Source organism: Chelonoidis abingdonii, chromosome 2 (genome assembly GCF_003597395.2).
Source record: "Chelonoidis abingdonii isolate Lonesome George chromosome 2, CheloAbing_2.0, whole genome shotgun sequence".
In the NCBI taxonomy this organism is placed as follows: Eukaryota; Metazoa; Chordata; order Testudines; family Testudinidae; genus Chelonoidis; species Chelonoidis abingdonii.
Genome location: NC_133770.1, coordinates 174757028 through 174775318, shown reverse-complemented (window position 1 = coordinate 174775318; position 18291 = coordinate 174757028). Strand labels below are relative to the sequence as shown.

The 18291-nt window shown below is 40.7% G+C and overlaps 1 protein-coding gene across 2 annotated transcripts in view; it reads left to right on the top strand.

The window, feature by feature from the left end:
- Positions 1 to 1767: 1767 nt before the first annotated feature.
- KDSR (3-ketodihydrosphingosine reductase) overlaps positions 1768 to 18291 on the top strand; it is a 38564-nt gene continuing 22040 nt past the window's right edge. The window contains exons 1-5 of one of the 2 annotated variants that reach the window (XM_032792411.2): positions 1768 to 1994; positions 6743 to 6832; positions 10999 to 11055; positions 15936 to 16001; positions 16164 to 16259. In XM_032792411.2, the coding sequence (XP_032648302.1) occupies positions 1884 to 1994; positions 6743 to 6832; positions 10999 to 11055; positions 15936 to 16001; positions 16164 to 16259 (420 nt within the window). In that variant the 5' untranslated portion in view covers positions 1768 to 1883. The remainder of the gene's footprint in view (positions 1995 to 6742; positions 6833 to 10998; positions 11056 to 15935; positions 16002 to 16163; positions 16260 to 18291) is intronic. The other variant, XM_032792412.2, reaches the window with a different exon arrangement.

Below are 18291 nucleotides of genomic sequence, written 5' to 3'. Positions count from 1 at the left end.
TTAAAATAAAGTATCACCTCCCCACCCCCAACCTTCCTTTTTGGCCCACAGCTGTTTTGGTGGGGCGGCGCTGGGGAATGAGGGTTTGTTTTCGCAAGGCTGGGCGGCCCTGGGGCAGGGTGTTTCTGCGGGGCCAGGAGGTTTCGGCCCTCAGCTGTTTTCTTTGGAGTAACGTGGCCCTCGCCACTTTACGAGTTGTGCAGGCCTCCTTTAGGTTGACCGTGTTAGATACTGTCCAAGGATAAGAGAATGGATTTCTGTCCTCCAGTAGATCATCAATTCCATCCGTGTGGTTTCCAGACTATTTCCTGTCCTGAGTACAGATCGCAAAGGGGCCTCATGTCATCTTTGGTTAGACAAGCTCAGAAACAGCTTTTGGCTGGTGTCTATGTCTCCCACATTCTCCCCAAGTCTTGTCATGTCTTCTATATTTATTACTACTAATCATTATTTTCCTTTCATTCCTACTGATAAAACACTTGCCATCATGTTGGTAGTTTCTCAACTAATATAATTCTTCCTCTCTTGCTTACTCATATTTCTCTCCCTGCTCCATTCTATTCAAAACATTTGAAAAGAAATGCTCTCTCTTTTCTCACTCCACGCCAACTCCTTCCCAAATCTCTAAAGCCCTGCACAGATACAAAATTTGTATCCTCATCTGATCTGCAAAAATGGTCCGTGGATATCTGCATCTGTGGATTTACAGGGCTCTACAAATCTTATCACTGGCTTCCCACATTTACTGTATCAAATTCAGGCTCTTTGCCCTCACCTTCAAAACTGCACATGATTTCTGCCTACATCTCAGCTCCAGTTTCCTCCCACTCTATACCTCTAATCTCCTACTAGTATTATTTTCATACCCTTCTTTTTTTTCTGTCTTGGTTAGTCTCTGGGGCTAGGACCAAATAAATAGCTGTGTGCAATTTTAAGATGCTGTAGAACTATTATTAATAATATAATCTGTGGGTGTTTCTCATTCAGGAGATGATTATTATATCCTAGGCTGAGAAAACTCAGAGGCCTATATATTTATAGCACATAAATTCTTTGGTTAAAGCGGAAGAGTTGTTTAATTCCGATTGCCCAGTTTTGTGTTTTTAATTGCTGTCCTGCAAACAATTTTCTCGCACTCTGTAGCCAGACCTACTAGCTCTCTGAGCCCCTCACATGCTCCTTCATAGCTACTCAACAGCTGTTCAAAAGCGTGGGCCCTCCTGAGTGTCAGCCACGCCGAGCAGCAGCACCTGCCGAGATCCAGTGACAGCTACGGGTGCTCAGCAGCACCTCTGCAAATCAGAGCCCGCCGGTCCCCAAATCTCCTGCCAGGGAGGGCAAAACTCCCACCGGGAAGGACAGCTGGGAGCTCTGCGCTCCCGTCCTGCGCAACCCGCGCGCGCGCGAGCCCGGCCTGACCCTCCTGCGTCACCGCGCGCGCGTTCCGGACGATTGACCCGCAGGGCCGCGGCCAGGGCATAAGCAAAGCGCGGCCAGGCGCAAACTCCCCTTTCGCACCCAGGGGGCGCTCGCGCAAGACTCCTCCCCCCCGTGCCTCTAACGAACTGCGGCCTGGGACGCACCCACGGGGCACCTATCCCCGCGCTCCTTACGCCACGCTGGCCAATCCCCGGGAAGGGTCTCGCCCCATCGCGCTCCGACCCACCCGGCTAGCCAATCCCCTCGTAGCTCACCCATCCCGTGGGCCAATCACGGAGCGGAGCCGCTGTCCGCCCTTTACCGCCCCTTCCCGCCCCCCGTGACAGAGCGACACTCTGGGGCTGGGGCGGCGCAGAGTGGCCGCCGCCGCGGAGCGAGCTGGCCGGTGGCGCTGTCGGCCTCGGCCCCCGGAGCAGCCCGCGCAGCCCCGCCCGCCCCGAGCCATGTTGCTGCTGCTGGCGGCCGCCTGCGTCGTGGCCTTCGTGCTGCTGCTGTACATGGTGTCGCCGCTCATCAGCCCCAAGCCCCTCAAGCTGCCCGGCGCCCACGTCGTGGTGAGTGTGGGAGCGCTGCCACCTCTCTCCGCCCCGCGCTTCTTCGCCCTCCCCTCCGGCCCAAGCGCCCTGGGGGTGGGCGGCCCCAGGGCCAGGCTGGTGTCGGGGCGAAGGTGCCGCCTTGCCCTGGTTTCCCGGTTGGGGTGGGGGCTGCGGGTGACTCGAGATGGGGACCCCGCGAGGACATCGCTGTGTGTATATCTGTGTGCACACCTGTACACAGCGGGTGGGGTGCGTACAGGGGAGTGTGTGTGGAAACATTTGTACGTGAGGTGGGGATGTAGTGCGCCTGTGTCTGTGTGTAGACACACATCCATACACAGAGTGGGGGTGCAGCGGGGTGTGTGTATACCATGCATGTCTGTATATATACCTATAGTATATGGATGGCGTGTATGGGACGTGTATAAATAGGTTGTGTGTGTGTGTGTGTGTGTATATATATATATATATATATCTCCAAATGCATATTGTATGGAGGCAGTGAGGTGTATATAGGTGTATGTATAGATACATTGTGTGTGTGTGTGTGTGTGTGTGTGTGTGTGTATCCACACTATGTGCATTTATATATGCGTGTGTGTGTGTGTGTATATATGCATATAGTGTGTGGATTGGCTGTATAACGTACACACGCGCATATAGTGTGAGATGTGTGTGTGTATGTGTATGTATATGTATTGTTTGCTCTAAAAGCAGCAAGCTTCCTTGACCCCTACTTGGGCCCCTCCCCCCACAAGAAGACCTAGCAAAAGAAGTTTGTGTCAGCCTCTGCCCCTGGAGTAAGTGGGATTGGAGGATCAGTTTAAAAACCACTCCTGTGGTACAACAAGATGGTGGTGATGGTGATAATTGATTGCCCTGTTTGCCAACATTCAGACATAATGTAACTTAAGTGGTGAGGAAGGGATATCACATTTCTAAACCCAGGGAATTTATATTTTTGTCCTCACTGTAATAGCTGAGCACCTACCTAGAGGTAGTTCTTAACTGTGGAGCCACTATCAGTGCCCTACATGTTTAAGATAGTATTGTGTGCACTGGGGATGTCTAAGCAATGAGAAATATGCTCTGTCTCTCTCTCTCTAGGGAACCATTGCATATCTCAGCTGGCAAAAGACATTCATCTGAATCACTGGGAATGCACACTACCTTCAGTATTTTATATTGTTAAATTGAATGTATTAGTCTTTAATGACACTTATAACCCTAGATTTACTGGATACTTCATATTTATTGTTTCTAGTAGCATCTGCAGTGTGGTACAGGTTTTATAAACACAAAAGAATTGATAGTCCAAGGCTTATTCTCTTCAAGATAATTCAGAGTGTGGTGGAAAATGAGGACAATATACAAATAAAGTCGTCAGGTGGCATGTCCTTTTTTTCAAATTTAAAAATACTCCTCATCTCCATAAGAAGCTTATTGGTTGCCTGTTGGTATCATGGTTTTTAGAAGGTGTGAGGCGGACATAGGGAAAATGTATGTGCAGATAAATAGAGAATGAGGAAAAAAGATAGGCCTTTAAGGCAGGGACAAAAAGCTACACGTTGCTTTAAATGCATATGGGAAGCTTATAGTTTAATTATATTTACCAGAGCATCCATCCTCCATAGATTTCTATGGAAGTTGTGGGTGCTCTGCATTTTTTGAGGTCAGACCTCTAAATTCAAGTGGACCACCAGCACTGGGGGTTAATTTGTGTTGCACCTGTAAGAGGCACAGAATAGAACTTACAAGCCTAGGAGCTACCTTTGCATCTGCCCAAACTGGGCTGCTATGCAAATTTTCCGTGGCCACCAGCATAACCTAGACAGCTCTGGAGACCTGCCTAAGTTACAGCAGCATCTCCAATATGGTGGGCTACAGTGTTACCTGGAATCTTCTCAACACTGTGGCCCAGACCCACCACCTATCTTGGAAATGCCCGTGTGTGCTAGGGCTTACAATAAGGTCATCCAAAGACAAACTTGGCAGCTATTTCCACAGTGCTAGTACCAGGGAAAATTCTCCACCAGGTACAATCAGGGATTTTAGGGCCCCTTTATGCATCTCTGTCCCTCTCACATAGCATAAAGGGGCTAGAACAAGGGTGAGGATCTTGCGCTATTACTGTACTTGTGTTGTTTGACCTGCGTATAACATTGAACAGGCAACCAGGGTGCTCTTAGTGTCGTGAATTTTATAAAGCCACTTATCATTTTGTATTGCAGTTTCTCATACGTACAGCACCTACATTCTTAGGTCTATCTGTTGCTGTCAAAGTATTTACCTTTTCTAAAAACTACTCTGATGGCTCAGAATTCTTAAATGGGAAAAATCAAGGCCTTTTTAGAAAGAAAAAGGCCCACAAACTTTAAGCGATCCCATTTTACAGTTTTCTTCAACATGAATTTAGTCACACTCATTCACAAAACATTACTGTTTGGGATGACTAACTGAAACTTACAGCAAACCTTTCTAAGGTAGCTCAGTTTTTAGGCATTTTAACTTTGATAATGGCCATTTAAATTTCACAAGTTTAGATTTCAGTGTTTACCTACTATGTGGTACATTAGGTAAAAAAACTTAGGTGATTGTTCCATAAGGAGAAGGTTCTGGGGATCCTGTTTATATTGCCGTTCCCCATTCAGAGAGCATTAGAATTTATGTACTCTGTTATTACAAGAATTATTTGACAAAAAGAGTTCATAAGATGTAATTGCATAATTAAAAATTCATTATTGAAGGAGAACATTTGCTCTAGTGTGGTTTTTATGGGTTCTAAAAACTGTTCATGTAATATTTTTTTAAACGGTGTTTCATCACATAAAGTATTATTTTAACACATATATTTGTAGACCTACCTGTGTTCTGGAAAATTTTTAATTTAATGTTTTCATATAGAAACCTTTGGCTGGTCTGAACTGAGCATAACTTTTAAAGGTATAAAGTTGTTTGGGAACGGTGGTAATCCTGCAGTGCTTAAATGCAATTTAATGTCAGTCATGTAAACTGTGCATTAATAGAGCCATACCAGAGTTTCCTGTTTTCATATTTCACAGAGAAGTAAGGAATACTGTTGCAAATTAGACATTTTCAGATGTCCTTTTTAAATAAATTATCACCATTTGACAATAAATACAATTATTGTTTAGACTCTCAGTAGATAAAACTGTTTTATTCTGGAGCATGTTCAGAGGCTCTCTTTTTTTTCCTGGTGGCACACGCAAAATATCTCAGGTATTACCTTACAGGAAAAACCTTGTAGGACTTAATGAAACTTTGAATAATATTTAGGCTAGTGATTCTTTCTTTAGTTTTTTTCAAGCCAAGTAACAGAGAGATTGCTCCACACCCCTTCCTGCTCCACTCCCTCATCAAAATAAAGCCACCACAACACCAGTCTTGTCAAATATCATGTCTAGTACATTTAGTTGTATAACTTACATCTAGATAATTAGCACTTTTTTGGCCATGGCCATCTTTGTGTGCAAATTTAAGTGTTATGAAAGAGGGAGAGCTGGGAACAGAACCCAGAAATTCTTACTTTTAATTTCCTCCTGCTTCTGGGGATGGAACACAAGTTAAAGATAGCCTTTTTATAGAATCATGGAATTATACGTAGTGGTAGAGACAGGTGCGGAGGCAGCATGGTTTAGTGGAGAGAGCACTGGATTGGGGATCAGGAGACCTAGTAGTTCTGCTGCTTTTGATGACTCGGCTCTGCCTCAGTTTTGGAAAATGTGTTGCTATTGAATGCAAGAAATGAGAACTTTTTATTTGTATGTTTCCTAACTAAATTATGTCTTAAATTTTTTACAATAGAGATGTATTTTAAAAGAGAGATGTGATCTCCCCATCTGTAATATGGAGAATACCACCTCTTTCTCTTTGAAGTGTTTTGAGATCTCTGAATGAAAAGAATGATATAAGAGCCAGTTTTAATAATATATTTAATTTTAAGTCTTTTTGAAGAGGAGTGTGATGGGGAAATGGTTTCTGCTTTAATTGTTAAAACAATCCCAAAGACGTTTTCCATAGTCCCTTTAAAGCAAAACAAAAGAACTACGAAAAGTAACTGATCCTAGCTATTTCGAAATTTCAAGTTTTTGTTAATTATATTGCCCAGTTGCGGGATTGAAAAGTTAAATAATAAAAACATGGGAAGAGCTGAATTTTACTCAGTTTTACAGCTTATTGGTTTTCTTGTTTTACAGTGGGAGGAAAATTTGGGCAAAACAGTGATTTAAAAAATGTCTGTAAAATACTCAAATGATCCTGACGTTAATTTTCAATATATCTGATCAATAAGAACAGCCATACATATTTTACAATTTGATTAAATAGACTAAATTTTAGAAATAGTAAACACAAAAGGGAAATACCCAATGGCTATACTCAGTTTTATAATTCAGTTCAACTGCCTAATTGTTTAACAGCGAAGAAGGTATTTTGAATCATAGGCTATAAATTTGAACTTTGGCTTTTTGTCAAGATTGCATCTTCACTGAGCGAAGTTGAACTGTGTTCTTTGTTGCACAACTGATTTCTATTGCTACTTCATTTTTTTTGCATGCTCACTTTTCTACAATGTATCTTTGATAGGCTAATTGTCACCCTTTGGATATATTTCAGAGAATGATTAAGAACTCTGAGAATACAGTTATGATTTGTAGGGCTGGGGAGATGAAAATAATGGATTGTTAGTAAAGGTGCTGTTCAAAGTAATAATTAAATTACCTAAATGATGATGTACCTTTTTTTAGGTTACTGGAGGTTCCAGTGGAATTGGAAAATGTGTTGCTATTGAATGCTATAAGCAGGGTGCATTTATAACTCTGATTGCAAGAAATGAGGTAACTTTTTATATGTATGTTTACTAACTAAATTATGTGTTTAAAATAGAGGTCTAGTTCAAAATAGGGGTGTGTTATAAAATAATATAGTTTGGCAGTAATTGTTCATATTGTGTTGCTGATGAATATTTTAACTGAAGTAACTAAAATCCCATGAGTTTTTTTTCTCTGTCCAAGCAATGTGAGTGAGTCACTGGCTTGTTACTAAAACGATTCTGAATGTGTCTTAGAAACGTTATTGACTAGAAAAATTTATATTTACATAGGGTGTTTCCTGTAACTATTGCTTTCAAGAACATGTAATTTCTTTCCTCCCTGGTAGTAGTTCTTTCATTTGGAAAATATTCTTCTGTGTCTGTTTCTTATGGAACACAGTGTCCAACATTTCTGTTATCCTAGATTGTTCTCATTAGTAGGGTCCTACCAAATCATGGCCAAAATAAGAGTGTTACGGACTGTGAAATATGATCCGTTATGTAATTTTACACTTCGGGTGACCAGCTGTTTCGATTTTATAGGGGCAGTCCTGATTTTTGGCTCTTTTTCTTATATAGGCTCCTATTACCCCCCACCCTCTATCCTGATTTTTTCACATTTGCTTTCTGGTTACCCTGTTTACACTATATTTTAAAAATATCCTATGTTATAGGGTAAAAATATACAAGAGTTGATGGCATTTCTCAAAGCACGGATCCTGACCTAAAAGGGGGTCACAAGGCTATTGTAGGGGATCATGGTATTGCTTTCCTTACTTCTGTGCTGTTGCTGGTGGCACTGCTGATTTCAGAGCTGGGCACCTGTCAAGCAGCCACTGCTGTCCAGCTGCTCAACTCTGAAGGCAGCACAGAAGTAAGAGTGGCAAAACTGTGACCCCCTACAATAGCCTTGTTGTTCCCTTTTGGGTCGGGACCCCCACTGTGAGAAACACTGAGTCTTAAGGGCTTTACGTGTTTATATTTTGCTGTTTTCAAATGCATATTCATGTTTTGTTAAAACACTGTGAATTTTAAGATTTAAATATCTGAAACCATGAAACTCAAGATTTTTAAAATGCTATGGCTGTGAAATTCACAAAATGGACTGTGAATTTGGTAGGACCCTACTCATCAGTGATTGTGTGGGCACAGCCTGGGAAATAGCATTTATTGTACTCACTCGAACAATCTAGAGCAGGAGTTGGCAATCTTTCAGAAGTGGTGTGCCGAATCTTCTTTTATTCACTCTAATTTAAGGTTTCACGTGCCAGTAATACATTTTAATTTTTTTAGAAGGTCTCTTTCTATAAGTCTATAATATATAACTAAACTATTGTTGTATGTAAAGTAAATAAGGCTTTTAAAATGTTTAAGAAGTTTCATTTAAAATTAAAGTAAAATGCAGAGCCCCTCAGACCGGTGGCCAGGACCCGGACAGTGTGAGTGCCACTGAAAACCAGCTCGTGTGCCACCTTTAGCACCCGTGCCATAGGTTGCCTACCCCGGTCTACAGACTCTGTTTGTATTAGTCTAAAAGATAGGACTTTCAGAGCATCATATAATATAGCAGTGAATCATACTACTATACTGTATCATACAATGCAGTTTTGTCTGTCCTATGCTGTTGCTTTTTAAATTCTTGTCAACAAGTGGTGGATTTGACAAATGAATACTTAGAATTCAGAGAACACTTTCTGTGAGGCCTCTAATAATTTTAAGATTAAAAAAAACCAGTTTAAACCTGAATTAATTAAATCTTTCCCTTGAATTGATTTATCTCTTGCTATTTGAGCTCATTTATTTTTTTTATCAAAAAAAAAAAAAAAAAGGTTTTAACCAAATGTAAAACTTTTTCAGAAAACATCTAGCTTTTTCAATGGAAAAACTGAATTGAAAACTTTCCAGGTTTCAGATTTTTGTCAGTAAATAGGGGCTGGGGAAAGAAAGCAGGAAACATATAGCAAACTTTGAAATTAAACATAAAAATAACTGTCATTTTTTCAGTTACCTCTAGTTATGATGTTTGGTAACTTACATAGCTGAAAATGTTTCTTGCATAATCTCAACCAGTCTGATAAATTTAAAATTACCTTCATACTGCCACACACAGTGAAATTTCAAACTTTCCTTATCTGTTCTGAGTTTTGGAATAAATGATTGGTTGGTTTATGTGGTTATTCCATGTGTTCTTCAGTATGATTTAAACAATCATATAAACAAACAGTAACCTGTAAAGCAGTAATGTACAAATTCCTAATCCCTTCATCTAATTAAATTAGGGCTGTCAGGCAATTAAACAGATTAATCGCACGATTAAACAATAATAGAATACCTTTTATTTAAATACTTTTGGATGTTTTATATATTTTCAAATATATTGATTTCAGTTGCAACACAATACAAAATGTACAGTGCTCACTTTATATTTATTTTTATTACAAATATTTGCACTGTAAAAAACAAGAAATAGTATTTTTCAGTTCACCTAAGTACTGTAGTACAGTCTTTGTCATGAAAGTTGAACTTGCAAATGTAGAATTGTGTACAAAAATATAACGGAATTCAAAAATAAAACCGTATAAAACTTTACAGCCTACAAGTCTACTTAGCCCTATATCTTGTTCAGCCAATCACTAAGACAAACAAGTTTGTTTACATTTATGGGAGATAATGTTGCCCTCTTGTTCACAGCATCACCTGAAAGCGAGAACTGGCACTTACATGGCATTGTTTTAGCTGGTTTTGCAAGATATTTACATGCCAGATGTGCTAAATATTCATAAGTCCCTTCATGCTTCAGCCACCATTCCAGAGGACACGTGTCCATGTTGACGATGGGTTCTGCTCGATAACAATCCGAAGCAGTGTAGAACGAAGCATGTTAATTTTCATCATCTGAGTCAGATGCCACCAGCAGAAGGTTGATTTTCTTTTTTGGTGATTCGGGTTCTGTAGTTTCTGCATCAGAGTGTTGCTCTTTTGAGACTTCTGAAAGCATGCTCCACACCTCATCCTTCTCAGATTTTGGAAGGTACTTCAGATTATTAAACCTGGTGTCGAGTGCTGTAGCTCTCTTTAGAAATCTCACATTGGTATCTTCTTTGCGTTTTGTCAGATCTTCAGCGAAAGTGGCCTTAAAATGAACAACGTGTGATGAGTCATCATCCAAGACTAGTATAACATGAAATATATGGCAGAATGCGGGTAAAACAGAACTGGAGGTATACAGTTCTCCCCCAAGAGTTCAGTCAAAAATTTAATTGATGCATTATTCTTTTAACGAGCGTCATCAGCATAGAAGCATGTCCTCTGGAATGGTGGCCAAAGCATGAATGGACATACAAATGTTTAGCATATCTGGCACGTAAATACATTGCAGTGCCAGCACAAAAGTGGCATACGAATGGCTGTTCTCACTTTCTGGTGACGTAAATAAGACGTGGGCAGTATTATCTCCCGTAAATGTAAACAAACTTGCTTGTCTTAGCGATTGGCTGAACAAGAAGTAGGGCTAAGTAGACTTGTATTGTTTTGTTTTTGAGTGCAGTTATGTAACAAAAAAACACATTTGTAAGTTGCACTTTCATGATAAAGAGATTGCACTAAAGTACTTGTATGAGGTGAATTGAAAAATTATTTCTTTTGTTAATCATTTTTACAGTGCAAATATTTGTAGTAAAAATTAATATAACGTGAGCAATGTACACTTTGTATTGTGTTGTAGTTGAAATCAATACAGGAAAACTACAGAAAAACATTCAAAAATATTTAATAAATTTCAGTTGATTTAACAGTGTGATTAAAACTGCAATTAATCACGGCTAATTTTTTTGAGTTAATCGCCTGAGTTAACTGCGATTAATTGACAGCCCTAAATTAAATAAATAACTGAAGTGTTCAGTCTCAGTCTTAACATTATCATTGTAGAGGTTTTTTTCTGATGATAACCTCAGGAATAGGGGAAAGGAAAGTGTTTCAAAACTGCAGCTTATGTTTTTTTTAAAGATTAATGAAAATAGCAATTTTGAGCCTTAGGCAAGATCTCATACATTTACCAAATACAGGGCTGTTTTTACAGAATTAAAATACCAGTCATTAATGTGCTGAAATGTTTTTAGCTTCAGTGAAATACCAGAAAGTAGTAAATTCTCATGATTGCACTGCCTTAATTGTGCTTTATATTCATTTTAGAGCAAGCTGTTGCAGACAAAGAAAGAAATTGAAAAATACTCTGTTAACGATAAACAGGTAAGATCATTGCCTCCAGTGTGTACTGAATACCAAGCAGTTGTGCTACATAACAGTAAAAAAAAAAAAAAAAAAAGGGGGGGGGGAGGGAGCTCCCCCTCCCAACCCCACTACGTGGTTTCACTAGTTTCACTTTAAAAATAATGTTTGTGTCCTGAAATATTGAAGTTTAAAAATTAATATTTGATACATTTTAACTTGAAAGGCTTTTTACCTGTCTAGATGCAAATACAAAGTTCAGATTTCTCTACTGCTGTTGATATTGCTAATATCATATTTTGCCTGGCCCGTTCCAAACTGTGCAATCAGTATCGGCAGAGTTTAGAATCGCTGGTCATAAAGCAGGATCTGATGTATCCATTTGTGGCGTGCAGTTTTTCTCACTGCTGTTTCTGTCATCATGTAAGTGATTCTTCTTTATTATTTCTCTCCTTTTCACGTAAACCAGGTTTTTCTTTGTCATTGCTCTCCTTTTCACGTGAGCCACATTCTTCTTCTTTAACATCACTCTCCTTTACACCACCAGGAAAACTGGATGATTCTCCATCAGTTTCCTCACATTTTCATTCCTTATCTTCAGGTAAATCTGCTAATTCCTTAATAATGGGACTTCATCATTTACTCTTCACGCCTCAATTTCTTCTGCACTGGGACAATCACTACTGCCTAAAACCCCATCTATGTTGTTCTGTTTCAGGTATTTTCCCATCAAATTTGTCCCTTGCTGCACACTAGATTGTAATTGAGTTTTTTGCTTCCTATACTGAGCTCCTGAAGGCTTCTTCGGAGGCATCTTTTATTTTATATGAGGGAAAACAGACAGTATTAGGGAGAGCAAAAGTCTATGTTCCTCAGTCTTAGAAAGTCATCAAACATAACGTGTTAAGCATGGCAAAAGAAGTAACAGTATTTCTTTTCTATTGTTATGTAGATAGGGGTTCAATAGATATCTCTGGCATCTGATTAAATATATCCTTTATTGATCACTACTTACATTCTTCAAATCTTAAAATACAAGTAGACTTTCACAATTACACAACAAAACAAGGTTCACAACATTGCAGCCGGGCTCTCACTTCACTTCAATTCGTTCTTATATCTCACTGACTGACTGGCAACCCCCTGCCCCTTATATACCCACAAGGGCATGGGTGACAGCATTCTTGGAGGTTTGTAGTTTTCAATTCCATGAGATTCTACAAAGGTCCCAAACATTCTAGGAGGTTAGTGGAAAAATGACTCCACGTATGGAATACCTGAAATGTTTTACTTAAAACGTGCTATTTTTTCTTGTCTCAAATAGCACCAAGCTCGGCCGGTCGCCTGCTCCTAAATCTGGCCCTGATCATAATGCGTATGTGCAAGAGGGCTGAATTAAGGTTGTACAGATTGACTGACTGGTCCTGGAGTTGCATTCAGCTATTTACAAGTCAACATTGTCTTTTTACAATTGCTTTTTTCTTAAATTCGTATAAAAAAAAAAAGCATAAAATTGGATTAGCAGCTTTAAGAAAGCAGGATGGTGTAGAGCACAATAGTCCAAAGTCTTTCTTACTAAGTTTTGGGTGCGCCTACAAATAAATATTCAGCCTTCTTTTTATCCTTCCTAATATTATAATCAGTTTTTGTCCACCATGATCACACCACAAGACTGGGTTTGGCAATACAACTTTTTGGGATGCATTCAAACATAGTTAACTCACTTCATATAAAAAGTGTTCTTGTGTATGTAACTTATGTCCTCCTAAGAGCCTCTTGCAGCAGAAGTGGAGACTTGTTTGTGTGGGGGTAATTGCTAAAATTAATAATTAAAAATTAAAATGTAGTAATTGCTAAAATTTCAAAATAAATCTTTCAGGAGACACTTGTCTGCATAAGTGTGGGGGTTTCTTATGGGGTATGGCACATTTTATGCAAACTGGTCAATTTTAGCACATATTTGGTGTTTTACAAACATAAACTGGGTCATCACCCAAGTTTTTGAGATAGTTAAGTATTATCTCCATTTTACAGATACAGAAACTAAGGTACAAAGTACAATTGTAAGTGTTCTGTAACCACATAATCGATTCATCTGATTCATTTGTAAGAAACACAGTACTTGTCAAGACAGTGCCTTTTTTCCACGACGCACCTGTTTGTCACTCTAATTTTTCTGTGCCCACTTAGCTCTGTAGCAATGCTTTCTGGGGATATCTGGGCATGTATTGTGTACTGCCTCACTAGGAAATAGAATGCACAGACGGGATGTGTATAGTGCCAATAGCAACTTGTGGTGCAGTGTGTCTCAGATGTCCTGCTGCACAGAATGCTGGGAGGAAAGACAATCCAACCTTACACACAGGAATGATTAGCAGGTTCTGTTTACACGGAAAAATTGCTGTCTGGCCACAGGAAGACAAGCATATGCAATCTATACTGCTGGCCAACTGTACACATGGTTCGCTTCCACCATTATGGTGTGTTAACTTTGTGTGTCTGCATACATCATAACTAGAGCCAGCCATGATGTTAACTTGTTGAAAACCGTTTAAAAACTCCTGGAGAGAGTTTGAGAAAGACCATTGAGTGACAATGAAAGCCACAGAGGGGGCTAGCGTCAGAACTAGAGTGCAGAAGTCCCTACTCGCAGTCCCATACTTAAAATGTGAGAGGCAGAATGGTCTCAAGTTGTTGAACTAGAATGTCACTGGTGGTTCAGCAGAGGAGCTAGCGTTGCTGTAAGAAGCAGTCTGAGATTAAATTTCTGGTGGCTCTAGTGCTACAATTGGGAGCCTAAACAGCACTGCTGCCCTTCAACCAAGAGTTGCTCCCAAAATTGAAGACCTTCAACAACCAGTGCCTACAAGATGGAATGTGGGGACCATGAAATACCAATTTTTCCTGAGAGTTACTTGTTGACTAACTTTCAACCATAGCAATTGGTTTCTATCAATTTTATGTATTTACTGCTCTTTGCAAAAAAATCCTGACCCATGATTCTTATTTACATTTCTCAGTATCCCAGATTAGGGTTGTGGACTTCATGGACCCCAAAGAAAAGTGCTAGCAAGGGTTATACAGATATAAAATTACATTATCAAATGCTGTTTCACACACCTTTCTGTGGAGAACTGAGAAATTTATGTTGTTGTTTTTTATGAAAAATAGGTTTGATGTTGTTTCTCCTCTGACCTTGTAATGTTACCTGCTGAACTGGCCAGGGGTAAATTTATGTCCTGGAACAGGACAACTAATGCATTTGCTGTGGGTAGTGAGGAGTAGAGACACCAAAAGTGTGAATAAACAATCAGGAACTTACAAATATTGCGGGGAGGGGTGGTGAACTGCTACCCAAGTAAACAAATCTTCAGAGGTATTGCCCCCGGTGGAAGTTTTGTATATACAAGTTTTGACCAGGTTCAAGAGGTCCAGCAAACAAAAAACTAAGAACTTACGTAAAGTGACCAACTTGATATAGGCTACATTTACATTACAAGCTAGTGATGTGATTTTCCTGGTTGTGTATATGTACTTGCACTAGGTCTGATTGAGATAATATGAGTAGAAATAAAAGTGTAGTCGTGGTAGCACAGGTAGCAGCAGCAGAGGCGTGGCCGAGCCTGGTTCAGGGCTGATTTGTACTCAGCCACTATCTGTGCTATCGCAACCTCGCTGCTATTTATCATCAAGCTGGTGTGAATGTGTGCATGAGAAGGAAAATCACACTTCTAGCTTGTAGTTTATACATAGCTATAGAAGAGGGGTCACAGACACTGAAATGACACTGACCACGATGGACAGACCCTCCAGAAAGGGTTTTGAAGGGCTTTGAAATCTACCAGGGTCTCCATATATAAGATCGTGATGCCTGGTAAGACAGGCATGCATATAAGCTGTTGGTTGTGTTTCAAGATATGTTTTCTCTGTAACACTTTCCTTCTAAATAGGTACTTTGCTTTCTGAAGGTTGTTTGGTTATTGGTTAAACCTGTTGTTGCCGCTACAGAAAACGGGATGACAGGTGCTGAAGTAAACTCAGACTTGCAAAGGTGATCAAAGTGAGCTGCAGGAGGAAATTGCACCTAAATCCCTAATCTGCAGGGAGAGACACAGGTTCCCTTCCCAAGAAAGGTGATAGCTAGAGGCCTGAGAGGAGTGCCCTCAAGGAGGCCACATGAGACACTGTCACATCATAAATATTTGCCACAACTGTGTATGATTAACGAATTACTCATTGAAATGCTTTCCATGGAATCTGTTCCTGGCAACTGCCCCACTTAAGACATGTATGTCACCATACAGTTTAAAAAAACAACAACAAAAAAACTGGTTCTACAGGCTTAATATCCTGTAGATAAAACAACCTGTGGAAAAGAAAAGCATAGTTTCTAGCATACAGAGATTGCATCATTAGCATGGAATTAAGTAAAAGAGTGCTGTTTTACTCTTTTGCTTTATATTGCATTTTTAAAATAGGTGTTAATCCTGAATTTCCAAAGAGCTCCACAGAACGAGCCAGGGACTTTTGTGACTTGCAAAAACTACTTGTTAAGTTTGCCTGCAATTTTTAATGTTAGTGAGCCATATTGATTTCTGACCATCAATAATGACAAATGCTGCAATGGAATTACAAGGTTTGAAACCCTTAAACTTGATTGCTCTCTCTTAGCTGGTTAACTTATAAGTGAATTTTCTCAGCCTAAATGATTAGACCTATAGTGTTGTTTGTAAGTAAAATTGAAATGTTAATACCCTGCACTTCAGTAACTTCTTATTGACTTCTCCAAAGCCGTATTTTGATTTGCAGAAAAACATTTGACTTTTATAGCATTTTAAAGAGATAGGACTCTGTTCTGTTTGTTCCATCATTGAACCTTTCAATCCTTTTTCCTTCATTAGGTTGTGCTTTGTATATCTGTTGATGTGTCTAAAGACTATGGACATGTGGAGAACGTCCTTAAACAAGTAAGAAAGTAATTAATTTGTCTATTTTTGAGGAATTTTTTCCTTGTAAGCTACATATTTATTGTAAATATATTTTCTTTTCATGATTTTGAACATTTAAGTTGTTGCAATATACGAAAAATATTTTCACTCTCACCAGTATGCATACTAACTTTTGTATAGGCTCAAGAGAAGTTGGGTCCAGTTGACATGCTTATAAACTGTGCTGGAACATCAATTACAGGAAAATTTGAGGATCTTGAAGTGAGCTGTTTTGAAGTGAGTAGGCATTTTTCCCCCCCTTTAACAGATAATTGGCATAATTTCTAAAGACTAGCTAATCCAACATTTATATCAAGTAAACTGTCTATTCTGAGATCCTGGAAGCTGAAAATAAAATTTCTGTACTGAAGTCACAATTTGAAACTTTGAATGCTGTGACAGTTTTTTCTTTTTTATATATAGATATAGAGGAGACGAGTAGACAAGTGGACACTTAGTGTGTGGTGGTTTTAAGTATCTTCCCTCCCCCAAAAAAATGAAAATATGCTTTCTTTTAAAAAGAACAATCCAGTGAACTCCATAAAGAGTCTGAAAATTGAAGATCATTAGCTGTAAACAAGAAACCGCTATGTTTTGTGAATGAAATAATTACAAGCAAATTCTTCACTTGACAAAAGAAATTTAAGGGATTTGAGAAATTTAGGACAGATTTATAAAGGCAGTTTATCATACACCTCTACCCTGATATAACACGGTCCTCGGGAGACACAAAAATCTGACCGCATTATATCAATCTTGTTCTCCCCCCTCCTCCCTTCCTTGTTCCCTGACTACTCCAACCCCTATCCAGCCCTTCCTGCCCCCTGACAGGCACTCACCAGCAGCAGCAGGAAGCAGAGCAGCCCGGCCCCAGTCCGCTCCACCCTACCAGTTCCCAGCCACAGCACTCCTCTTCCTGCCATCGGTGAGTGCAGAGAGGCTGGGGAAAGGATGTCCCCCTGCACTCACCTGTGGTGGGAAGTGAGCGACACGGTTCCAGCCTGCTCCGCTTTCCTTGCCCCGGCCCCAGCTGTGTTGCTGAGGGTCAGCTGGGGAAAGGTCCTGCACTCACCTGCAGGGGGAAGTGGAGTGCCACGGCTGGGAGCTGGTAGAGTGGAGCTGGCTGGGGCTGGGTTGCTCCGCGTCCTGCCATTGGTGAGTGCAGGGAGGTTGGGGAAAGGATGCCCTCCATGCTCACTGGCGGCAGGAAGCCCCAGCCTGCTCCACTCTGCCACCTCCCAGGCGCGGTGCTCCACTTCCCGCTGCAGCTGAGTGCAGGGAGGTTGGAGAAAGGAATGCCCCCTGTACTCTCCTGTGGTGGGAAGCGGAGCGCTGCAGCTGGGAGCTGGCGGAGGGGAACGGGCTGGGACCGGGCTGCTCCACTTCTGCCATTGCTGGTGAGTGCGGGGGGAATCCCTTCCCCCAAGTCCCCTCCCCTGAGCAACATGGCTGGGGCAGGGGCGAGGGAAGCAGAGCGGGCTGCTCCTGGCCCCCAACTAATCCCCCGGGCCACTCTGGGACTGCGGGGCCCCCAAAAGTGCACTTCCACAACTTCTGCCCCCCAGGCCCTGGGGAGGGAGCCCCTGACCTTCCCTGAGACCCTCTGTCCCTTATCAAACCTCTCAGCCCCGGCCTGGCCCGACACCCTTAACACGCTGCTCAGAGAAGCATGTCAGAGCTTTACCGTGTTGTATGTGAGCCCGCATTCTATTGGGTCACGTTATATCTGGATAGAGGTGTATATCAGTCATTGTTTGGGTATATAGTATCACTCAGTGGTTACCGAGAGGATACTATTAAGTATTCTGTTCAGCTTGACAGTTTTGGGCTTGTCTGCATGGTACATTACTCTGCACTAGAGAGGTGTAAATTCTAGTGCTCACTAACGTGTTATGCACTGACTGTCCCATGTGGATCTGGCTGGTGCACATTAGGGTACTTTTAGTGCAAACTAATGCATTGTGTAGACAAGCTCTATGTTTAGATTTTATTCAGAACGGATGCAAAAGTGATAAGTCTCCTCTGTGTTGCTGATAATTCAAGCCTTCATCTTTTAGCAGTCTTGCAGAATATCATATTTTAGACTTCGTACCCTTGAAGAGTCTTAATCTATGTCTCTTCGCTGCTGAGTTAACCTGAGTTGTTTACTCTTGCATTAACTCCTTTAGAGTTAGACTATCACAAGTGACAACAGCCACAAAATACTCCTCAAGCAGCACACAGGATCTTGCCTACCCTATAAGGGTTTGGCTAGTATTGCTATGATGGC